We start from the raw sequence: 26,313 nt of genomic DNA, 5'->3' as shown, positions 1-26,313 counted from the left end.
CTGCAATAAGGGATTCATATCACTCTGTTCCCCGTGCAGCTTTGGGGCTCTCTGATCACTGTCTGATTCACCTCATCCCGACCTACAGGCAGAAGTTTAAATCTGCTAAACCTGTAGTAAGGACTGTAAAGAAATGGACAGAGGAGTCAAAGCAGGAGTTACAGGACTGCTTTGACTGCACTGATTGGAGTGTTTTTGAAGCTGCATCAGACAACCTAGATGAACTGACTGACACTGTGACATCTTATATCAGCTTCTGTGAGGACGTGTATGCAGACCAAGACTTTCTGCACATACAACAACAACAAACCCTGGTTCACACCTCAACTCAGGATGCTACGTCAGGCTAAGGAGGAAGCCTACAGGAGTGGGGACAGGGACCTGTTCAGGCAGGCCAAGTACACACTAACCAAGGAGATCAGAGTAGCCAAGAGGTGCTACACTGAGAAGCTAAAACAAAGCTTCTCAAACAAAGTCCCTTCAGAAGTGTGGAAAGGCCTGCGTGAGGTTACCAACTACAGGAAACCCTCCCCCCACCCTGCAGGTAAAAAAAGACTGGCTGAAGACCTGAATAGCTTTTACTGCAGGTTTTCTCACCCACCCCCGAGCTCATTAGCATCAGCCCATCACCTGGACTCTGCCCTTCCTGCTCCCCCCACTTCCCCCCCTACCTCACCCTCTGACCCCCCACCTACCCTGAAGATCAATGAAAGAGATGTGTGCCAGCTATTCAAGAGTCAAAAGATCAAAAAGGCTCCAGGACCAGACGGAGTATCTCCCTCCTGCCTGAAAGCCTGTGCTGAGCAGCTGGCCCCCATTTTCACACGGATCTTCAATACATCACTGGAGCTGTGTGAAGTACCATCCTGCTTCAAAAGCTCCAGCATCATCCCAGTCCCAAAGAAACCTGCCATCACAGGACTTAATGACTATCGACCCATTGCCCTGACGTCCGTAGTCATGAAGTCCTTTGAGAGGCTGGTACTGAGCCACCTGAAGGACATCACAGGACCCCTGCTGGACCCCCTGCAGTTTGCCTATCGGGCAAACAGGTCTGTCGAGGATGCAGTCAACATGGGTCTGAACTACATCCTGCATCACCTCGACTCCCCAGGGACCTATGCGAGGATCCTGTTTGTGGATTTCAGCTCTGCGTTCAACACCATCATCCCGGACATCCTTCACCAGAAACTCACCCAGCTCACAGTGCCGGCCTCCACCTGTCAGTGGATCACCAACTTCCTGACTGACAGGAAGCAGCAAGTAAGGCTGGGAGGCATCACATCCAGCACCCGGTCACTCAGCACTGGCGCCCCTCAGGGGTGTGTTCTCTCCCCACTGCTATTCTCCCTCTACACCAATGACTGCACCTCAGGGGACCCCTCTGTGAAACTCCTGAAGTTTGCAGACGACACCACCGTCATCGGTCTCATCAGGGATGGGGACGAGTCTGCCTTCAGACGGGAGGTGGAACAGCTGACCCTCTGGAGCAGTCAGAACCATCTGGAACTGAACCCGCTCAAGACTGTGGAGATGACAGTGGACTTCAGGAGAAATGATCTGCCCTCCATCCAAGACTTATACCTGTCCAGGGTCAGGAAACGGGCAGGTAGCATCACTGCAGACCCCTCACACCCTGCACACAATCTGTTTAAACTCCTCCCCTCCGGCAGACGCTACAGATCACTGTACGCCAAAACTACCCGCCATAAAAACAGTTTCTTCCCCCAGGCTGTCACTCTGATCAACACTATACAGTCAAAGAGTGTCAGACCTGTTTCTGTTACTGTGAAATAACCTGGAATTAAACATATCAACCCTGGAACAATCCTGTCACTGCGAAATGTTCATGGACATAATTTTTTCATTTAAATGTTCACCTGCACTACTCATCAATGCACTACTGCACTATTATCTTATTATTATTATTGTATTTTTATTTTATTTCATTATTATTATTATTATTATTATTATTATTATTATTATTATTATTATCTGTTATTTTTATTTAGTTTGCACATATTAGTCTAACTACTCTTATATTTATGTTTATACTTCTTTTTTTTATTTATTTATTTTTCTTTACTTTCTTTAATTTCTTTATTTTTCTTTATTCTAGTTGATTGTTATTATTTAATGTTACACTACCTGAGAGAGCACAGGTCACCAAAAGAAATTCCTCGTGTGTATTCATACACCCCTGGCCAATAAAGTTGATTCTGATTCTGATTTATGTCATGAGGGTGCTTTTCAGAGCACCCAAGCAGTGCAGAAAAAAAGTCAATCGTGTGCAGTTGCCATGGCAGATTAGTAAATAAATGGCCAATGCGAGGGTCGCCCTCTGGACCGCTGGGGGATGTGGTTGGTGCCCATGCTCCGTGGGGCTGGCATGGTTCGGGGGTGCTGCGGGGTGGGTCTCCGGCTATGCTGCTCGGCATGTCCCTGGGGCCCACGTGCCCGTCTGCGCCATCTACCTTTTCAGGTGGCCTGCCATGTGTATGGGCCGGGCTCACACCAGACAGACCTCCTTCATGGACACTTCACTCCCAGCTGGTCTGGCTCACTCGCTTGGTGCACCACACACCCATACCCAACCCTTGACGGGCTGGATGGTTGGGCTGGGGTGGAGGGGCCCGTCGCCTGTGCTACTAAGTAGTGGCGCGGGGGCGGCACTCCCACCTCAAGTTGCCCTACCAATCTCTCCAATTTTAATCACACCTCAACACACCAACCCCCGGAGGGTAACACCACCACCTCCACCCTTCGGAGCCATTGCACCACATGCAAATATATACACAAAGGTTGGATGGGGAGCACCGATCACCTCTATCACCTTTCTTTTAATTGCACCTCATACATTCACTAAACACACACATTCACACAGGGGATAGGGAACTGCCTCTCCATTGGGGAATGGAGGGTGGTGGGTAGGTTTACACATTTGGGCCTGTCGGGTGAGGGCCGGCCCCTCTGTTGATGGCTGGGCTACTGTGTAGAGTACAAATACATCAGGATGGTGCGGTCGGGCGGAGCGTGCTGTGGGGCGAGAGTACCAAAGCAGTAGCCTACCATATTGCTAAGGACATGATCCCCATAATCTGTCTATGACAGGTATAATGCTCTGTAAAACACTGTGTGCGTGAGTGTGTGTGTGTGTGTGTGTGTGGGTGCGCTGTAGAGATCTTGAGGTCTCCGTGGGTGGATAACCTTATAAACATGACTCAAAACAACTCGTTACCGTCACACTGCACGTTATTGTAAGCAGGGGAAGATCAAACAATGCTTATATGTTGTTTTAGATGGGACGGTAACATAAAGCTCCATCCATGCACTCTGTACAAATCGAAAAGAAGACAGGTCTGACTCAATTCTGACCTCATGTTACCATGGCTCCCTTAAAGGGACAGTCCTCAGAAGGTAATGATTACAGCGCATGTGTCTGTGCATGCGTGTGCGAGTGTGCTAGTAGTGGCAAATGTTTATATATTTTGTATCTGATAAAGTTACAATTGTCAGTAATAATAAATAAATAATTGATTGAGTTTAATTGAGTTAACTGTAATAATTAAAAAAGAACTGTACAGCACTTTGGTCAGCTGAAGTTGTTTTTAAAAACGCGCATGAATTCACATAATTTGTTTTATACATTTTTATATTGTTCTCTACACCTCTGTTAATAAAGGTGTCATTTTAACTAACAGGTACGCTATGCTATAATAATTAGGGGAAATCCCAATGACATCACAAAAAAAAAAACATCTGGTTCGATTTTTTGCATCAAAGCATCATCTCAAGGCAAGGGCAAAATATCGAGATATATATCGTATATCGTGATATAGCTTGAAAATATTGAGGTATCAAAAAAAAAAAGGCCATATTGCACAGCCCTACTTGATTACACAACACAATACGCACAATATGCACAACTACAACTTCACATCTCACTCTCACTTCAAAATAATCAACTCTTCCCCAGCCTTTCCATTTCCTACCTTGAGTCTCTCCTCCCTGTTTCCCTCCCCCACTATTATCAGGGAGGTTGTTCTTTCTCCATTACAGAAACTGTAAATCTCCTTAACGTCCTCAAAAATGACAGTCATATCAGAGAGGTGCTTCTTTACTTTAAAGATGATAAAATATTTCCTAAGAAATTTTATGGCATCAGATGATTGCCTCCATCTGATGCTATAAAATCAACGAACGCAAGACATCCCTGATTTGGTGACACCAGTCATTGAGAAATGATGCACTCAAAGACAGAGAGCAAATAACAACTGTCCATCCCTCCACTCACTCATCATATTACATTCACCTTAGAAACACTAACATCACTTACTCACACACACTGTTGATGCATATAGATTCAGCTGATCATACTTTTCGATTGTTGGTGACTATTGTATTTGATACCCTTTCTTTCTAAAGCATGCATGCAACATTATACAATTGAAAATTGTTAATTTACTTATCTGTGGAACTGGTGATTTTGAGAAGGAGATTAAATCATTACTGTTTAATTATAGTTGTTGATTTGAATTCTTATACTGGACTAGGGAGATAAATGTATTGTCACATGATCAGCACCCCAAAGAATATTTGTCACCAGCCACCACTGCATGTTAGGTATCACCAACTTAAAAAAAACATTAATTTTAAATCCTGTAGTGTTCAACCAGCTTCACTGCTATCAATAGTTACAAGGCCCTGACTAAGAAAGGCATATATAGGAAAGCAGGATCTGGCAGAGGAGTCCGATGACCTCGCTGCAGGACTTCACCAGTGTTTGCTGGGCTGGCAAACAGCAATGACTCTGCTCATTGTTTTCCTCAACTGTTTCCTCAGGATGTGGGGCAGGCTGCGTTCCATTTGAAATGAGGTCCGACCCTTCCCCATACCCAGAACAGGATGGGTGTGGATCTAATGAAGGAGCACTGATTTACAGCTACCAGTTTATCTCTGGCCAAGCAACTATAACCATTAACTGGTTCAGGGCTGGTATGCACAAACTCTGCAGCTCTCATAGAGGGATGACAGCTCATCTGGTAACACAAAGACACACTAACCACTTGAATTCTTTGGTATGCGTTGTAAGCACAGTTAACATTTAGGACCTCACTGCAAACATCTTAGCCACTCTGCTGCTCCACTCTGCTGCTCCCCCTCCCACTTTGCCGTTCAAATTATCACGAGACTTAGTCTCAGTCCCATGAGATTGGTGCGCGATGATGTCATAGTATGACGTTACCCTTTAAACATGGCCGCACTGTTGGTATACGAGCGTGTGTGGGGGAGCCGGTCAACTATAGTTGCCTCTACCGCTGTGGACATAGATCGCTGTCTTAGAGGGACTAGATCACAAGTGAACTGGCCAGGTTCGATGGTGAGCTAGAAGGCTGTGAGCCTAATGATCGAAGGACACAACGTGTGAGTTCTACCAATCCGGTAGGAGGCGCTGTAGCCATCTACACACACTCACTGGACTGCTCTTTGTGAGTCAACCGCTTCTGGGTCTCAGTAAGCGCTGCTCCTTGTATGGGTGAATTGTTGGATATAAATACTTTGAACATGTTGGACTATTGGACATTTTCAACTACTTTGTATAAATTGTAAATACTTGTAAATATTTATCACATAATATAATTCACTGCAGCATATCAATCCTGTGTCTGTGTCTCTTTAACCACTTCCACTTCCCTACCAGAGCTGAAATTAAATCTTCTGATCTAGTCCATTGCCATATATTACACATCATAGCAAAATAGTATTAATTAAACCTGTTACACGTTACATCACCGCCGCGTCACCGGAGCTGATAGGTTTCCACTTTAGTCTATGTGTTAATTTCCACTGGGTCCACTGCGATGCGTGTCTGCTCCTTCCCAGCTGCTGTAGTCCGATGCCCTGCGCCAGATATACACAGGGCTTCTATTTCTGGAGCGCGACGCACCAATCAGCACAGAGCAAATGAAGCTAAACAGGAAATGAAGCACATATTCCACAATAAAATATAGGGTTACTTTTCAAAATAAAACACTTCAGATTAAATTTCAAGTAACTACATCACCAAAACGTCATAATGTGTAAAAAAAAAATCACATTCACTATATTGTTTTCACTCATACTGTAACTGCACTGTAAACTGCAGCAACTTTGATTTAGTTCATGTTTTACTGGTGTAGTTTTATCTCTTCTCTGTTGGCTGTTGCTAAAAAAATGTGGCTATGACAAATCCAGAGATTACAACCTTGTTGTACTCCTTTGTTAGGAACACTGACCTGTTTATCTGTTTATTGTTGCATTTATAACACGTACCTTTAACTGCGTTATTATATAAATATCGTGAGAACTGCTCTGTCTCATGACGTCACAGTCGTTCAACTGTAGTGGAGATGTATCCAGTGGAAACCCCCAGTCACAGTCACATGCCAACCAAGGATCTCAGATTTGGTGTTGATAGCATTTAATTTGACCGAGATATGCACCAGCTCACGTTTTTATAGCTAGCTAGAAAACTTTACTCATTAATAATTTAGGCATATTTTGCCCGAATAAAATTATTTGCTGAACTTTAGATCAGGTTCAACAGAAGACTGTACGTGCCAAGTTTCACGCTGATTGGACAAAATCCCAAGGAGTAATTAAAAAAAGTAGGTTTTTCAGTTTTTGCGATTTTACTCCGAGAAAAGTCCTAGCACAGGTGATTCAGTGCTATTCAAGGAACCTGTGGATATGAAGTTTTTGAATATGCAACAAACAGTGTTGGAGTTAAGGCCAAAACACGTTGACCTTGGTTATAGCGCCACATGCTAACGGACATATGTGAGTTTTTGCATCCATAGTACGCGGGGGGGGCGTCTGGACCTACCCTCCTTGCACGGTTTAGCCTGCAGCACCACTTTTACCGGGGGAAATATAATAATAAAAATAATAATAATAAAAATCCTTACGATTACAATAGGGATCCTAGGAACCGCGTCTGCTTACATATGCGGTCCCCAGGCCCGGTGGGCTTGGCCCCTTAATAATAATCCTAGCGAATACAATAGGGTTCCTAGCACCGCTGGTCCTAGGAAGCATATGCGTTCCCCAGACCCCGTGGGCTTGGCCCCCTAATAATAATCCTAACGAATACAATAGGGTTCCTAGCACCTCTGGTCCTAGGATGTAAGCATACGTGGTTCCTAGGACCAGCGGGCTTGGCCCCCTAATAAATAATATCAATTAACTTAAGTTAAATCCTAGTGAATCTTAAAACAAGCCATCTCTGGTCACATTTAAAAGTAAAATAAATTAACATAAATAAAAAAGTGCAAACATGGTCAAGGGGTAAAACCAGGGAACTCAGAGGCCTCAGTGACTGACAAGCCTAAAACATGAAAGCTAGTTATTTTCATAATAGATAAACGGAACGGACTTGATTTATATAGCACTTTATCACCACACTGAAGCAGTCTCAAAGCGCTTTACATATCAGCTCATTCACCCAATCACTCTCACATTCACACACCAGTGGGACAGGACTGCCATGCAAGGCGCTAGTCGACCACTGGGAGCAACTTAGGGTTCAGTGTCTTGCCCAAGGACACTTCGACACATAGTCAGGTACTGGGATCGAACCCCCAACCTCTCGATCAGAAGACGACCCACTACCACCTGAGCCACGGTCGCCCTTTAGATATGGCATTTTAGTCAGCGTACTGTATTTACAATATTTATTGCTTACTTTTGCCTTTGCATGCTGCCATCTCAATGCTAGTGCAAAGGTATAGAGTCTAGGGCTGCAACTAACGACTATTTTAATAGTCAACAGTCATTAATTATTGAAACAATTAACCGACTAATCGGATGACAAATCGTACAATTATTTGCTCTATGTTGCTATAATCTTTTAAATTTGGCTTGGGGCAAATTACGACAAATAAAAACAATAAATAAATGAAACATTTCCCAACTTAAGGTGTAAACCGGTTCTTTACAAACACAAATTATATTGAATACATCATCACTAGAATCTGCTTCAGTAATAGCATTAACACATTAAAAAAAGCTACACTAGCTGCTGACTCAAAGAGTTCATGGGCTGATATTTTATATTACATGTGTGTGCATATGGGTCACTCCATTAGTGTTATTGTATATAATTTATCTATTTCGTCATTTATAATGAATTCTTATCTAAAAAAAAATAAAAAGCATATGAAAAGCAACAATAACTCCAATTGTGTTTTTACTGGCGCTGAATCTAGTTTATTTTATATCTGATAATGAGTTACATGAAGTTATGATTCATAAATATCTCTCTGATTTCCTATAATTAAACCAGATCAGACTTTATTATTTAATCATTAATATACTGAGAGCATTACTAATCAGGGGTTGGGGGTTGGGGTCGGTGGCGGGATGCGCTGGGTGCTCGGCTGCTTGGGGCTTCCTCGGATGTGTGTGTGGGGGGTGGTGGCTGCCTCTCAGCCTGGGATCTTGGGGGCGTCTGGGGGGTTGCTCGGCTGTGGGAGGGTGGCCTGGGGGTCCCTGGCCCCCACTCTTTCTGCTGGCCTGGCTGCATCTGCGGGCCTGGGGCAGTTCCTGCGTTTTTTTGCACATATACTGGTATACGATGCACTGGCGCGCCTTGGGATGTGGGATAAAACTTATACTGGGCTTAACTTTAGACACGTTAATCCCAAATACTTGCTTTAGGTACTACCACTCACTCATTCCCCCTGTCCACAGCCACCACCATTACAGATAAGCTTCACACTTGTCACTATACTGGCTTGATTACACAACATAATAAGCACAATATATTCTACAATTTCACATCTCACCCTCACTGGAAAACAATCTATTCTTCCCCACCCTTTCTATTTCCTACCTTGAGTCTCTCCTCCCTGCTCCCTTTCCCCTCCCCCTCCCCCTAGGTGTAACACTGCTCTCCCTTTTTATATCCTCCCTATAATAAAAGATTTCTTACCCTTCCTTAGGGAGGGCTGGTGATGGTCACAATTAAGCAATAAAATAAATAAATGTATTTTATTGCAATAAAAAAACATGCATTGCTGTCTCATAATGATTGCACTTCTTGTAGTGTTGACCTTTGACAGCATGTGCAGACAAGAGAAAAAAAAAAAAAAAGAACGTAGTGTTTAGCGCACATGAAGCTGCTCGTCATAATTATAACTCGCATCAGATCATTTGACATGCATGTGCATGGATGTGAATACCGTCGGGTTGAAATGTGGCTTAAAGAGACATTATATATATATATATATGTATATATATATATATATATATATCCCTTAAGTTAGAGCGATAGGAGGAAATCAAGCTGGGGATGTCCCAATATAACTTTTTCACTTCCGATATGATACCAATATTGCAACCTTGCGTATCGGCCGATACCGATATTAATCCAATATGATAGCGGCACAAATCATACATACTTTTATTACTTATTTTGTAGTGTAGAATGTTAGAAAAGGCTTGATCAAGTGATATTACTCAAACAGAGAACAATAGTCAGCATCAGTAGGTTACTTTGTTGGAGTGTGAACCACAGTCACCTATGGACAGAAGTGCTGGAGCAGAAAATTTTATCTGAGAGCTTATATCAGCGATTTTAGATGCAGGCTGATAAAATCCGATATTTGTTTTCTGGCTGATATCGGACCGATATCCGATAACAATATCGGATCGGGACACCTCTGAATCCAGCTTCATAGTACAGGCCCATTGTGTTTGCTTTCTTTAGAAAGACATAAGATAATAAACATATGAACTGTGACTCTGACGCTTGCACGTTTTACATTCTTACGTGTATGTACTAGTGTTGCTCTCCTAATGCACAGTCTGATATCCCAGTGCACCACTGAAAACACTCACCGACACATTTTACAATTTGCCTTGTCAACATGTCCACTGATACAGTCCAGCAAAGGTTGTGCCTATTCCCACTGATGTCTGTACTTTTGCAAGCGTTTTTGCTCTTGAGGACGTGGTGTAGTATTGGGTGTAGTGGACATTTTTAAAAAGTGCGGGTACCGTCTATGTCGCTAGCAACCGTGGCCGCACCATGCACTGGGAGCAAGATACAGACACACACTCTTAGACTCTTAAGATGTTTTTTTTTTTTGTTAAACAATCACTAACTGTGTGGGGTGGGACTGGAGTTATAGTGGGACATTAAGAAACCAGCAACCCCCTCTGATGCAGACACGCAGCCTGGAGCAGCAGCAGGAGGTGAGTCATAACCCAGTGAGCATTTGGCCTTGGTCCCTGACACACAGTGATGTTGAAAATTCCTTTACAGCCTCCCCCCAACACAGCATGCTGTTCACCAGGCCACAATCGCTCCTTTCAGAGGCTTACCACAGCAGCATATAATGTGACCTGCACATATAGTACCAGAGGGATTTCACCCCTAAAATGAATACCAAATCAATTTTGCAATCATTATTGCAATGAACACAATGATAGTTCTGCCTGACACCTGACTAGTGAAAACACTGATGCATTACAAAGTGATAAAGTAAATATAGCTGACAGAACAGCTGTTCAAAACTAAAAGGACAAAATTAGAAGTTCCGAGGTTCTGTGTCAAAGGTGAAGGGCCAATGATACGTAAGATACAACAAAAAAGGTGAAGCCAATACAGTCAATGTGTAGTCAATACAGGCTGGAAATAGATTCAGAGTAAATTAAGCCTTGACTGATTAAGTAAAGGAGAGGAAGAAGAATCAGGGCTTTTACCTTTATTTATTGTCATATATATATGTTTTTACACATATACAACATTTGTTCTCTGCATTTAACCCATCCCTGAGGAGCAGTCGGTGAGCAGCTAGGGTTAAGGGACTTGTTCAACATCCCAGTGTTGGCCCCTGGTAATACTTGAACTGGAGACCCTCTCGTAAATGTGTGCGTAGTGGCAATACACCCCTTTGCAATTGCAATCTGCGCATGTGCAACAACCTGTCGATGTCACTGGTCGCAGAGTCATTAGGGCAGCAGGGAACTGGCTGAGACTCCATCCACAAAGACCTGGGGCCTCATCTACAAAGACTTACGTATAAATGGTGTCTCCATCAAGAGACAGGCGTACTCTCGTAAAAATTCAGATGTTTAAATCTGTGCGTAAGACTGGATCCACGCACCAATCATTTGAACATCTGAATAAGTGCGGATGTGAGCGCACGTGTGCCCTCCCTGTCCACACCCACATTTACATATGTAAATCATATTGAAATGAGATCGTCACAGGGATTCCCCTCATCGTCATCAGAAAAAGCTGCGCTCTTACCCGCAGTAACACAGGAAAGAAGAGATGTTTTAGACCAACAGCAACATGTAAGACGGAGATGATTCAACATTAACATAGGCACACACAGTTCGCTGAATGCTTAGCTTGTGTGAGTGGGAAGCGGATTAAGGTAGAGGGGAAAATTCTACTACTACTAATAATAATAATAATAATAATAAGTGCAAAATATGACAGTCTGATCGCGCACATCAGGCTTAATTTTTTGTCTCTGTCTCCATCTCATCATCAAACAGGCTGTGAATGTGTAATAGATAAATGTGACTCAGTGGAAAATGCTTTGGTATTAAACCCTCTATAAGTTAAGTCCTTTTCTCAATACGTCAATCCCGCCGCCTCTGCCCGGTACGATCCTGCCTGCAACACACGCACGCATGCACACACGCACACACACCCCACCGGTTGGTCGGTCACAGTAATCAGTCTGTTGAAGTGTGTGTGTGTGATGCTGCTAATGATGGTTGGACAGATGTAAGTGTCTGTTACTCAGAGGACATCTGATCACCTGGAGGAGATCCCAGCTCATAGAGCTTCAAGTAAGCTGCCTTTGACAGGTAGTGAACAACACTGACACAGATTAGACAGATATATATATAAACTGTAACTCACTAAAAATGTGTAAATGATACAGGACAACAGCAGCTCAGAAGTTCATGTGTGAATGTATTGTATTATTTTGGTAGTGTGTCTAATAAATCCTTAGAATCTAAAGCATCAACTATGTAGAAACGTACGTACGCCACCTCAGGACTTGACATGAAAGACCACACATTTCCATGCTCACTCCAGTTTCTGTACATCATGATTTTGCCGTGGACTTTGCACGTTTTTGAGCATACGGTACATGAGATAGGGCTCGAGACTGCGACCAAAATGGTCGTATATTTTCAATGTGTGCGAGAGAAAATTTTATCTGGTCGCATCTGTGTGAGTGCGTGTGGGTGACCTTGTTTTGGACGGAGCGGCTGAGCGCTTTGTCAAGTCCCACAGAGTGCACTTCTCTCTATCTCTCGCTACGCGCTGCGGGTGAGCCGAGGAGACGGTGGCTGCGGGTAATGCAACAGTGAATGCGCAGTATAAACACCAACGTGCTCTTTTGGAGTGCGTGTGGTCTACTATGAACAGAGCCAGACATAACGAGCGCTTCGCTGAGAGCGCGCTCACATTGAGGACAGAAGTAAAAAGGAAAAATGTGCTGAGCTCAGCGATAGAGCCAGAGCTGCCAAGCCTCACGCTTTGTGTGACAGTCGCATTTGACGCATTCTCACTTGATATTTCTCACTCTTATATTTACCCCATTCAGTACTCTTTATTTTTTTCATGATAATAAACTTTGTTCCTCGCGGCTTGCAGTAGCTCGAGTAACTCTGATTGACTGACCGAGACAACCAATCACAGACCAATCCATGTCTCCCTGTGCCTAAATCTAACCAACCACGGCAGGCATCACACAATAATGAACCAATCAGGAGCAACGTAAGGCGGGTTTTGATGATCTGGTCTCTATTGACACCTCACACAACATGCACCGAGTCGTCGACATGCTTTCAGAAAGAAAGCGTTTCTAGAACTCAGACGCTGTCTGAGATGGTATGTAACTACCTAATTTTGTTCACTGTTTATATTGCTCTGTGTGTGTGTTATAGTGTTAATTTACTCATCTAAAAAACTAACCCCCCATCCCCCCAGTGCACGGACACACAGTCAGCTGTGTTAGTGTCTGTCTGTCAGAGGCTCAGTACAGATGTCTGTCCGTCTGTAACTCTATCAGTTCTGAGTGTTAAACACTGAGAGACGTTTGACGAAACATTGCATGTGTTTCTCTTCTCTAACTCTCTGTCGCTCCTCAGCAGAGATCTGCTGCCGCAGAAGCTAACAGGATGTTTCCACACTCTTAAAGAGACAGTGTCCTGAATGTGATTTACTTTAAAAATGACTTTCAACAACTCAGAGCTGCCCTGAAAAAAGCAAAACTACATAACTGAATCACATTTCAGCCTTAATGAAGGAAAAAGTCAAAAGTGATAAAAAATAAAAAAAAAATAAATGGTTTGTATTGCCTATTGCCATTTTGAGGAAAAATATAGAGATGTGAATACTGGTTCAAATCACCCAGGCCTAATGTAACCAAAACAGTAATGTTTTATCTTGTAAAGGGTATTATTGTCTAAACTGTCTGAAAATAGGCGTTCAAACACTGCTTTAAGTAGGATTTTATTAATATGAGTGTGTAACCTCAATAACAAGTAGAAATTACTAGACAGATATGCTGCCTCGTTATGTAGCGTTAAGTGTTGCTAATGCTAATGCTACACTACTTTAGTTAAACAAAGTTAAAACACTGTGTGTGAATATAAGAACATGTCAGCCCTTTTGTTTGATGTTAACTGTACTTGGAACCAGTTTGATAAATTGCTTACATACATTTTTTTTAAATATTTGAAAATTACCTTGTCTTAAATTATCTTTTATTCCTTTTATCTCTTTAAGGCAATGATTTTAAGTAAGAGAATTGGTTTGTTTTATTGGTAAATAACTATAAAATAGTCTAAATGATTTGAATGAATTAAATCGTATTGTGATCGTGATTTTACAAAGAACAAATCGTGATATGATTTTTTTTCCCCATATCGCCCACTCCTACGTGTGTGTCTGTGCTAGACATTAACTTAAATTAATTAAAACTCTTATTCAGCTAACTACCAGTGTTATGAACACTGCTAGTAGCTGAATTGCACTTGTAGGTTAAATCAGCATAAATACATAGTAAATGAAACAAATGCCTTGTCTAATCTAATGTTCATTTGAACTGTTTTTATGATTATTTTGGTATGTAATAGTGTCTAACTATGGACCTTGAGTCTGCTGCTAAGACATTCATTCAATCAAAAATTACTTGATGTTTTAATGTTTTTTACATTTACATGATTTGCTTTTTAATGACCTCCTTTCCGTCGCAGACAAGGAGAGCTGAGGTAAAGGTAGCACTGCCTTGGGCCACAGTGTTTTAAATGGGAGCCCCCTGCCTCTGTCATCAAGGCATCAACATCTGAGACAAACACCTACAACATGAGACATGTTCCCAGCTAAATGATGGAGAGTTGCTTGAAATAAAATATTGACAAATAAATGTATTTTGTCAAAATTCTTGTTAGTTTTCATTTCTAATTTCTGGTTAATTAAAACTAGCATTAGGAACCCACAGTGCAGGGAGAGCCGCTGGCATGGAGGTGAGGACATCAGTCTTAAGGTAGAATTCAATGTTAAAACGGGCCAAAGCCATGTTAAAACATTTTTTTCACTGAAACGCATCAGGTCACTAAAGTCTCACTCTTGTCATTTTCTGAAACTTGTCAGCCCTGAGAGCGTACACGCTCATCAGAATCAGCATGGAGGGACCAGAACTGATGGACTATGATGCCAGGCCAGATGTTCAGCTGTGGTTCTCTCAGGGCAGGGTTCTGCAACCTGCGGCTCTTTGACTCTTTGTAATGGCTCCATATAATTTAAAAAAAAAAAACTGTTGAAACAGTTATTTTTTTACAGAGGCTATTAATGACAAACAAAATCAAAATATAACAATTGGTTAACTTAAAAATCACATTGTGCAATGACTCAGCACCTTCCCTACTTCACTTCACCTCCTAAACCTCTACAGACCACTACCTTTCCTTGCACCTGTGACTAACCTTAAGTTTTAAATCCCTGGTAAGATAACTTAACCAACAAAAACATTATTCTGGAAGTAAATAGAGATTTTAATTGTGTGGGAACAGATTAGTTTAACCGCCAATGTGCTGGTTAAATATGCATGCTTTATGTGTGGCAAGAAATGATCAATTAGCATGTGATGACCACATGATCATGTGTTATCAAATTCAAGTTACTTTTTGTAGCCTTTCAAATACATTTACTAAATAAAAAATATTTTTTATATAACACTGAGTTTGTGTAAACTGAGATGCATAAGAATTTCAAGATGCAAGATATTGTTTTATTTATTGATGTCAATTCATTTTATTTTATTTTAAACTGTTTTTAAGTTTCCATTTACATGATCAATATAAATCAATTTAGATCAAACATTATTCCATATAATTTTAACTGTATATAATTTAATTCACTGTATTGTCTTCATTGAGAAGGTATTTTTTTGGCTTCAGGAGGACTTTAATCCAGGTGAGATGAGGTTAAAGGGTTCCTTGTAGAGTAAAAATTGCAGACCCCTGACCAGGGGAGAGGGTTAGGAGACCCCACTATAAGAGCTGGACCCTCTGAATTTTTATTTCCATGGGGTGAAGCAATGCAGATGCTAAATTGGTTATGCTACTGTTAAGTTAATTCAAGTACAGCCTTTCTGCAAAAAAAAATTAAATAATAATAATAATAATAAATTACCTGTTATTTCAGCCACTGCTTGTTGCAGAAAAAACTTAATACTGTCACTAAAACCTGATAACATTTTTGCAAATATCTCAAGTCAATGTCAATCTTTACTTCATACAAACTACAGTACGCCAGTTAAGTCAACTATTCATCAGCACGCATGGCTATGCAAGGGTGCAATCAAATTCTGTGCTGGTGCGACCAACTGAAAAAGTTGGTTGCACCAGTGCCACCACTGGAAAAGTTAGTGTAGAGCCCTGTGAGGCCCCTGGTCCTGCATGGCAAATGGCTTTGATGGAAACCATATTCTTTAACTGAGGCAGAGTTATTGAGGTTGCAGGGGTGCCACTATCAGTACTTCACACAGTGGCACATCTGATGCACACAAGGATATTGACTGGGCACTCAATGAGTTGGGAAGAAAACTCTGGTAGGCACCTTTCATGGGTTGTTAGCGGGGAAGCGAGGCAGACCAGTACCAACAGCCATGATGGTTAACTCTCGGGAACTCCTGCTCAGGCAGAGACTGGCATGTGAGATACTGGAAGAGAAGCCTTTATGTTTGCAAAACCTGCAGCATTGACACATTTCCGGAGTTCAGACTGCATCAGAGACTTTGTCAAAGCCTGTGGAGGACTATGTAACAAGGCCATGTAACCTCACCAGAAACTAAAGATTGACCTGTCTGCAAACTTTTTGGGTCATGGCTTCTGAGTACACCATAGGTATAGCTGTTGGCTCCCAGAGAAGATGCTCTAACTGGTAAAGATCAACAAAGTCTTCTTGGCCTTGTAGCAGGGGAGTCACAGATTGTGTTGTCATTGGTCACATTTGTCTAAAACGTGGGGCATAATCCATCCTGCATCCTCACTAATGACTAAACAAACTGCATTTACAGAGAAACATCTGTCAACTGAAATTGTCATTTTTTTTTTTTTTTTTACAGCATTCTCATATTAATATTCACTGCATATTAGCAAACACATTAACTAGTAACCACTGAAATTAACTTTTTTTTTTTTTTTGCAGATATCTCTCCTACTCTGTGTGGTTTGTATTGAATGACTTCACTGACTGACACACAGATTGAGCTGCAGTGAGAGGCTAAATAGTGAGGAGGCTAAATGAAGTGGAGGCCTGTTGACTTCACTCTTCAAAGCAGGAATGAATAGTCTGAGGTCAGGAGCTGGGACGGTAACAATAGGACACTCTGCTTGTTTAAACGAAAGGTGGACAATAGCCACTGTGGTAATTACAAAAAAAAGAAAAAGGTGTATCTGTGATTTTTTTTTTGTTTTTTTTGCTATCGCGATGAAAAACGAGAGGATTTAAAGGCTCCACTGGTATTCTGCCGTTAACTCACTGCAATTCTCACAATGTTTAAGGTACTCACCTTAAACTCACAACCTCAGTTGTGCGATCATTCAATGCTACAGTAAAATAACCTTTATGAAACATAAAAAACACGGCTGTACAATGCTTTACCCCGTCATAACCTACTCACCTCCTCCACCCTGCCGCCCGCCCCTCAATGAGGACATTGAATAAATCATAGAAGTATACAGACGTTATATTTAAAGTAAATAACAGCGTGTTTTCCTACCTAAATCGTCCATAGCGGTTAATGTGTTGTGGTCTTCGTCAGTTTTCTCCCGGAGTGATCTTCTGGATTGTTTACGGAGTCCAGATTTCCTTCTACAAACTTTTCCTCTGAAGCTGCTCTGGAAGTTGGTCAGGGGTTCGTTCTCGTGAACGCGCCCCAACGTGTACCGTGCATGTGTACTTTCACCAGAGCACGCTGTACTAAACTATGGGATAAAACGACATCTCGTGTTCAAATTGTGTAACTACACAATGACGTTAAGAGGTCAGATAGCATTACTAGTGTTTGTATTTTAGTGTTCACTGGATGTTGTTTGAGTCTTTCTCTAACAAAGTATGGATTAATGGGTTACGGTGTTTTAACTGCTTGAAAAAGGGTTTCCTTTTCTTGTTTTACCGTAATTGTTTAAGACATGAATAAGGACTGTCACGTGACCAAAAGTAAAAGCATCGACATTATATACATAGACACCGCATCGACTGTGGAGGGACACGTCAACAGCGCCGCCATCTTGGACCGGTGGTGGTGGAGGCAGCGGTACATGGACATTACGACAGAAAGAGGTATTTCTCAATCACTAAGTAGAATTATTCGTTGAATTTTGAACCGATTTCCAAACTGTTTAATTTTTTAAAAACGTCACACATGTAGCTATGATACAAGGTGCTTGGATATATTTAAAATGCTGGTTATACCACTTAACACAATCTCCACACCCACATCCTCGAATATTTCAGTTCTTCGGCTATAATTAATGATGATGATATAATAGTAATAGTGATAGTGTGGTGAGCACTTGGGGACTGTTCTCTCACCCAAGGGGTTGATGGGTAGGAGGTGTGGTTTTACGCCCTATATATTGTGTTGGTGCGCTTTGTATCTTTATCCGTGTGATGCTGCTGAACTGATAAAAGCTGTTCTAACCTCCACCTGAGTCATTCCTTCAATAGTAGTTGTAATAATAATAATAATAATAATAATAATAGAAACAAAATATTATAAGAAGCCAGTAACTATAATACAATAACAAAAAAAATAATATTAATAATAAACAATATTTCTTATTATTATTCTTCTTCTTATTATTATTAATAACAATAATAATAATAACAATAATAATAATAATAATAAGCTATTTTTACCGGTCCAAGATGGCCGCCCTGTTGACGCACTGCTCTAGTGGGCGGCAGCAGTCGATGCGGCATCTACGTATTATGATGTCTATGACTCGAGTAAAAGCGTCAAAATAAAAGCCCAAGGAAGGAAGGAAGATAGATAGATAGATAATTATATGATAGATAATTATATGATAGATAAATAATTAAGATAATTAGAACGATAGATAGATAGATATCGACGTAAATAATTAAATAGATAGATTCTTTATAGGACTAGATGTTATCAATCCCTAAAATTCAGCACGACAATTGGGGTACTTTTGGGTGGGGTGAAAGTTTAGTAAGGATCGCAGGGCGCCACCCACTACAACGCATTGTCAGTTGTGTGCCCCGACTTCATTGGGTGTTTCGGCCACTTAACACAATACACCCTCTGCTGAGGTTGACCCACCACAGGCTGATCAAACCTGGGTGTACGTTGCATGTGGCGCCCAGCGATCATAATCCACCATCATCTCTTGCCATCATCTACCAGCCCATGTTGCATCCCTATGTTTCAGCCACAGCCAGTGACTGCTCTGTTCTGCTACAGTGGCAAGTTCTTTTAATGCCTTCCGTTGGGTATGTCCTCTAAGCCCTACTTCCTTCAGTAGCCTTGTGGTGGAACAAGCTACAAAGCTTCTACATCCCACCTCCACAGGCCAAACCTTCACGTTCCAGCCCCGCCCCCCTGCTTCAGCTGCTAGGTTGGTGTACCGCAGCCTCTTCCGCTCAAATGCTTCATCGATGGCTTCTTCCCTTGGGACTGTAAGCTCAACGATGAAGACGCAGCAGCAGGACTTGGACCAGAGGACGAGGTCTGGGCGCAGGTTGGTCCTTGCAATTTCAGCTGGGAAAGTCAGCCTCTGGTTGAGATCTACACGCATCTCCCAATCCCGGGCTGCATTCAGTGGGCTTGAGTCTGGAGGTGATGGCTTGGTCCTCTGTTTCTCCCCTTCCTGGATGAAAGTCTTCCGTGGAAAAATAGTTTGTGCATTTAGAGGCATAGCGTTGGTGGTTACCCTTTTTTGCTCAATTTTATCAGCCAGGCACTTCAACACCTGGTTGTGGCGCCAGGTACATCTTCCCTGAATTAGGCTGGTCTTGCAACCCAACAAGATGTGTTTGAGGGTTGCAGGGGCTGCACACAGGAGACAGCCTGAATCCTTTCCATACCAGAGATGTAGGTTGTTTGGAGAGGGCAGGACATCATACGTGGATCTGATCAGGAAACTCAGCCTACCAGACTCCATGCTCCAAATATCGTTCCAAGTGATTTTCTTCTTTTCCACACACTCCCACTTCATCCTGCAACCTTGCTTCGCTTGGGAGACTGCCTTGGCACATCTGGCTGCTTCCTCCTGGAGACGCACCTCCTCTATCACCATTTGCCGCCGTTCAGCTGGAGTAGCCTATTGCTATCTAGGCATTGTTGCTTTCAAGCCAAGGCCCCCTCTGCCATGTTGGACTCTTCCCACAATCTCCCGGTGTCTAAGGGCAGTCTTTGCCGCCGCTATCGCTGCAGATGGCTTCCATTTCTTTCCCGTTACTAGAGCTGGGGCAGCACCTCTGACGACTGGATCTCGGGATTCTGTGCGAGTCATTTCCAGCCTAGTTTTGGAACATTTGTACTCCTCCACAAGGCTTGAGATTGGCAGAGAGAGGGCTCCATTGCTGTACAGGCCTATGCTGGAGAGGCATCTTGGCAGTCCAAGCCACTTTCTCAATTGGGCATTCACCAGTCTCTCTAGGCGATTGCCCTGGGATAGGGTGACCTCATAGATGGAAAGTGGCCACATGAGACGGGGTAGCAGCCCAAACTGGAAGCACCACAGTTTCAGTTTCCCAGGGAGAGCAGTGCTGTTGATCTGTTTAAGGCCACCAATTATGTCCTGCCGGATTTGTTCCGCCTGCCCCTAGTCTTTGAGCTCAGCACTATACCAACGACCAAGGCTCTTGATAGGCTTCTCCAGGACTGTTGGTATTGGCTCATTGTTGACATGGAACCTCTCATTATGAGCTGGCCATTGACAATGGATATACTGCAGGATTTGCTGGGTTTAATCGCCATCCGTGCCCATTTGATGTTTCCCTGGAGTTTATTCAGCAGGCGTTTGGTACATGCGTTTGTTGTTGTTATTGTCGTCATGTCATCCATGTATGCCCTGATTGGAGGAAGACGCAACCCGCTCTTCAACCGCTCTCCTCCAACCACCCATCGGGATGCTCGAATAATGAGCTCCATTGCCATGGTAAACGCCAGTGGGGAGATGGTACAGCCTGCCATTATACCTAGCTCGAGGTGCTGCCAGGCAGTTGTAGTGGCCTGTACTCTAATACAGAACTGAAGGTCCTGGAAGTAGGCCTTGACCAGCCATGTGATGCACTCAGGGACTTGGAAGAAGTTAGGGTGTACTCACACTGGCAACCAGGGCCGTTCCTAACCAGCTCTGTGCATGTGTGAAACCATGGGGGGCCATTGTCTGGCCTGCGTAAGTGTGAACTGCACCACGGGGGGGTAACGGCCCGATGGTGCCAGACTGGCACAGTTGGCCGCACATGCGCACGCACAACTCGACTCGACCCGCGCGCAAAATGTGATGACGTTGGTACCGCGCGACGCTTTACGGCATGTAAACATCTGCATTCCGCATTGATAGCGGTGTCAGAAGTGCTCGTTAGCCGATGAAAAGTTCAGAGTTGGCGTTACCTGATATATATATATACACTATATATGAACAACACCACAGAGAACTCGAGGAGGAAGAGGACAACATGACCGTCAGGACTTCTCTTTGTTCAGCCGACAGCGGGACAGTAACGGAGTGTAGCAGCTCATCATCAGGTCCGGGTATTTCCGAGGGTATAAATATACATATAAACACATATTACTGGTATATTAACCCATATAAACCAGAACATATGGAAATGGGACATTTTACTGCTGCAAATGTGTAACATATTACTGGTATTTTGTGGACAGGACACATGTAGTTGGCTATTATATAACCCAGAAAAAAATGGAAATTGGACATTGTACTGCTGCTAATGTATATATATATATATATATATATATATATATATATATATATATGGTGTTTCAGTGTTCTGGGACACATACTCACAAACTCTGTAGAATGAAAACAAACAAAGTGTCTTGGGGAGCAAAGTGTTGTGTATTAATTTATTCATCTAAATGTAACCAAAAACAGAACATCACAAATACAAGCCCAAATAAATGAAATGTCTGAAAGAAAGAGTAATAATTTTCCAAACAAAAATCAATAAGCCAGAAATAAAGTGCAACCTTTTGCAAAATGTAACATGAACCTTAAAAACAAAACATTTAAACATTGGAAGTACAAGGATGGGAATATTATGACAGCTGACCCCTCATCATCTCGTCTCTGCAGAAGAAGACCCTCCGCTGCACCTCAGCACTTTAACAACTCACTAATTTCATAATTTAAATAAACTATTTCTACCTGTTTTTCTGTTTGCATGTCGTTTGCTTTGTATTTAATAAAATGGTTTCTCCAACAGTTGGTTAAATCTACACATTTATACTGTATATAATGCACATACAGGATAATGTGTAACAATAATCAGTAAAATTAGCTGTAAACACATTGTGTAGAACTAAATATAAAGTTATGCTGTGAACAGAAAGAAAGGAAGACGAGCCAGATAATCCTAAACTTTAGAATATAATACAATCATAACTTTTAATCATAAATATGACTCTTCTCAAAACAACAAACTTTGATATCTTTGTAACACAATATCTAAGCTTCCAGTGAATAATTTACAGAAAAAAAAAAAGTTCACTGATGACATTGAGATCTCAATGTCACCATCAGTGAACTTTTTTTTATTTGTAAATTATTCACTGGAAGCTTCTCTGGTGGTGTGTGCAGTGGTTGTTGTTATTATTATTATTGTATGAAGCCAACATTACTGCAGCTCTGCACATCATTGTTGTCCTGTTAAAGTATTTTTATACAAAGACTTAAAAACAATCTGAAATTAGTGATGACTCAAGTAAATCACCTTTATTATGCAATCAATCAATCAATCAATCTTTATTTGTATAGCGCCAAATCATAACCAATGGTATCTCAAGGCACTTTACAGTAGAGCAGTCTTAAGGACGGACTCTTCATTTTATGGATACACACATATGCATATATACGTATATACACATACATTTGTATCCCACACCCAACATGAATTCATCATGGCAGCAAGGAAAACCTTCTGTTAAGCAGCAGGAACCTTGTGTGGATCCCATTCCTATGATGAACAGCCATCCACGTTATGCTGTGTTGGGTGTGTGCAGAGGAGAGGGTGGAGACAGAGTTGTTGAGACTCTGTAACTCCACACTAAGGATCCCACGGACCTGCAAGACAAAAGCCAGAAGGAGTACAGGAGCAAACACACAAGGGAAGAAGCAGACATAGAGGGAGTGTTTGAGAGAGGAATGGGACCCTCTCCGGTCCCTCTCTAGCCTAAATGACCTCTCTCTTAACGCCCTCTCCAACCTCTCTCCAACCGAGCATGCCAGACCCCCTCCCCGGCAGTCTATGCCTATTGCATCTTAATTATGAGCTATGAGCTGGTTCCTAGCTAAAAGCTTTACCAAAGAGGAATGTTTTGAGCCTAACCTTAAAGGTAGAGAGGGTGTCTGCCCCCCGAACCGTGGTTGGTAGATGGTTCCAGAGAAGTGGGGTCTGATAACTGAAAGCTCTTCCTCCTATACTACTTTTAGAGACAAATGGAACAACGAGTAGTCCAGCATTTTGAGAGCGTAGTGTTCTGGGGGGATTGTATGGCACTACAAGCTCCTTGAGATAGACTGGTGCCTGTCCATTTAGGGCTTTATAAGTGAGAAGAAGAATCTTGAATTCTATTCTATATTTTATGGGAAGCCAATGCAGAGAGGCTAATACAGGAGTAATGTGATCTCTTCTCCTAGTTTTAGTCAGTACACGTGCTGCAGCATTTTGAACCAGCTGAAGTGTCTTAAGCGACTTGCTCGGGCAGCCTGCTAAAAGAGAATTACAATAATCCAGTCTAGAGGTAACAAAAGCATGGACTAGTTTTTCGGCGTCGCCCTGAGACAGGATAGATCTGATTTTAGCAATGTTACGGAGATGAAAGAAGGCAGTTCTTGAAGTTTGTTTTATGTGAGAGTTGAAGGATAAATCCTGATCAAATAGAACCCCAAGGTTTCTAACAGTTGTGCTTCGTGCCAGAGTAATGCCATCTAGGGTAGTTAGGCTAGCATAGGTTTCTCTAAGGTGTCGTGGGCCCAGTAAAATGACCTCAGTCTTGTCTGAGTTGAGAAGAAGAAAATTTTGGTCCATCCAGGCCCTAATGTCCTTTAGACAGGCCTCAAGTTTAGATAGCTGATTTGTCTCACCTGGCTTCATTGATACATACAGTTGGGTATCATCAGCATAGCAGTGAAAGTTAACAAAGTATTTTCTCATAACATTACCAAGGGGGAGCATATAGATACAGAAGAGGATTGGACCTAGCACAGAGCCCTGAGGAACCCCGTAGCTTACTTTAGTGTACACAGAAGACCTATTATTCACGTGTACAAACTGGTACCTATCAGATAGGTAGGACTTAAACCAGTTTAGGGCAGTCCCTGTGATTCCAAGTAATTTCTCTAATCTCTCTAGTGGAATATAGTGATCTATAGTGTCAAAAGCTGCACTAAGATCTAATAAAACCAGCACTGAGAGTCGTCCTTCATCTGAAGCCCAGAGTAGATCATTAGTTACTTTAACTAAAGCAGTCTCTGTGCTGTGTTGAGCTCTAAAACCTGACTGGAAGTCCTCGAACAGGCTGTTGTTTTGAAGAAATTCACAGAGCTGAGCCGCCACAACTTTCTCAAGAATCTTTGAAATAAAAGGAAGATTAGATATAGGCCTGTAGTTTGCTAAAGTGCTGGAATCAAGAGTAGGTTTTTTGAGAAGGGGTTTGATTACAGCTACTTTAAAGGACTGTGGCACGTAGCCTATTGATAGGGATATATTTATTGTCTCCAACAAAGATGGGCAGACCAGGGGAACAACTTCTTTAAACAGCTTAGTTGGGATCGGATCTGAAAGGCAGGTCGATGGTTTGGAGGATGAAATAATAGAGTTAAGTTCCTGAAGTCCTATATGTGTGAAACAGTTTAGGTTAGGCCTATTTACATTTAATGGTACAGCAGGCCCAGGTGAAGGCAGGGAGTGGCTAATTTTATCTCTAATCTTATGAATTTTATCGTTAAAAAATGACATAAAGTCCTCACAGCTGAGGGCTAAAGGAATCATGGGCTCAATAGAGCTCTGACTTTGTGTTAGCCTGGCTACAGTGCTGAAAAGTTACCTCGGATTATTTTTATTTTCTTCAATTAGTGAGGAATAGTATGTAGATCGACTATGTCGTAAGGCTGTCATGTATTTACTATGGCTTTCTTGCCAGAGTATTCGTGACTCCTCTGTTTTATTGGAGCACCACATTCTCTCTAATTTACGGGTTGTTTGTTTGAGTGTGTGAGTTTCAGAGCTAAACCACGGAGCTTTCCTCGTTTAATAGTTTTTTCCCCTCAATGGGCCAATTGAGTCCAAGGTAGATTTTAGTAGGCTAGCAGAGCTATCGACAAGCAGATCCAGTTGAGAGGGGTTATAATTAATATCATAGTTATTTATTGGATGGTGCACTGAGTTTAAGGCAGCAGGAATGGCCTCTTTAAATTTAGCCACAGCACTATTGGACAGATTTCTACTCGTAACTATTTTATTGCACAGTGCGAGATCCTCTAATATAATGTTAAAAGATATTAAAAAGTGATCTGATAGCAGAGGATTTTCAGGGTAGACTTTTAGTTCATTAATATCAAGGCCATATGTTAGAACAAGATCAAGAGTATGATTTAAACGATGAGTAGCTTCATTAATAGTTTGAAAAAAGCCAACTGAGTCTATTAGGGACATAAAGGCTGAGCTCAGGCTATCACTATCTTTGTCAACATGGATATTAAAATCTCCTACTATCAGTATTTTATCAGAACTGAGGACTAAGTTTGATATAAACTCAGAGAATTCTGATAGAAATTCAGAATAAGGGCCTGGAGGACGGTAAATTATCGCAAATAAGACTGGCTGGCAGGTTTTTGATTTGGTATGAGATAAATTTAAAACCAGGCTTTCAAAGGAAGTGTAGTTGGCCTTTGGTTTAGGATAGATTAGGAGAGAGGAATGATAAATAGCTGCTACACCACCTCCACGGCCTATGTCTCGTGGCATATGAGTATTTAAATGACTGGGAGGAGTGGCTTCATTTAAACTAACATATTCGTCTTGATACAGCCATGTTTCAGTTAAACAGAATAAATCAAAGTTATTTTCTGAGATAAGGTCATTTACTAGTAGAGATTTGGATCTCAGTGATCTAATATTTAATAGAGCACATCTAATGGTTTTATGTTTTGGTGTTTCTAGATTTGAGATTAAAATTTTTTTCAGATTTTTATAATTGATAGCTCTTTTATTTGATTTTATGTTAAAATCATTGTGAAATATGGGTCGAGGGACAGACACCGTCTCCATAAAATAATATTCACCACCATCACAACAGTTGCCATGGCGATGAACACAGCTATGATAATAGCAATGGGAGGGAAACTGTCCTAAGGCAAGCGCAGAGGGGCGTGGAGGACTCCCCCTCTGTAACATGGTCTCATTCATGAGATGTCATAACAGTGACTGTGCCATGTTTTCTGATAGTAGAGATGCTCCCTCCAAAGTAGGATGGATTCCATCTCTTCCTATCAGGTTCGGTTTTCCCCAGAAGG

The 26,313-nt window shown here is 41.9% G+C and overlaps 1 protein-coding gene across 6 annotated transcripts in view; it reads right to left on the bottom strand.

Moving 5' to 3' along the window:
* LOC114469285 (paxillin-like) overlaps positions 1 to 17,483 on the bottom strand; it is a 54,827-nt gene extending 37,344 nt beyond the window's left edge. For 4 of the 6 annotated variants that reach the window (XM_028456632.1, XM_028456633.1, XM_028456635.1 and 1 more), the window contains exon 1: positions 17,304 to 17,483. In XM_028456632.1, coding sequence (XP_028312433.1) covers positions 17,304 to 17,316 — 13 coding nt within the window. In that variant the 5' untranslated portion in view covers positions 17,317 to 17,483. Of the gene's footprint in view, positions 1 to 5,774; positions 5,921 to 17,303 lie in introns of those variants that run through there. The other 2 variants (XM_028456634.1, XM_028456636.1) reach the window with 1 other exon arrangement.
* Between the last annotated feature and the right edge of the window lie 8,830 nt (positions 17,484 to 26,313).

The sequence above is a fragment of the Gouania willdenowi genome, chromosome 9 (assembly GCF_900634775.1).
Source record: "Gouania willdenowi chromosome 9, fGouWil2.1, whole genome shotgun sequence".
In the NCBI taxonomy this organism is placed as follows: domain Eukaryota; kingdom Metazoa; phylum Chordata; class Actinopteri; order Blenniiformes; family Gobiesocidae; genus Gouania; species Gouania willdenowi.
This window is presented reverse-complemented; position numbering and strand designations above follow the sequence as displayed.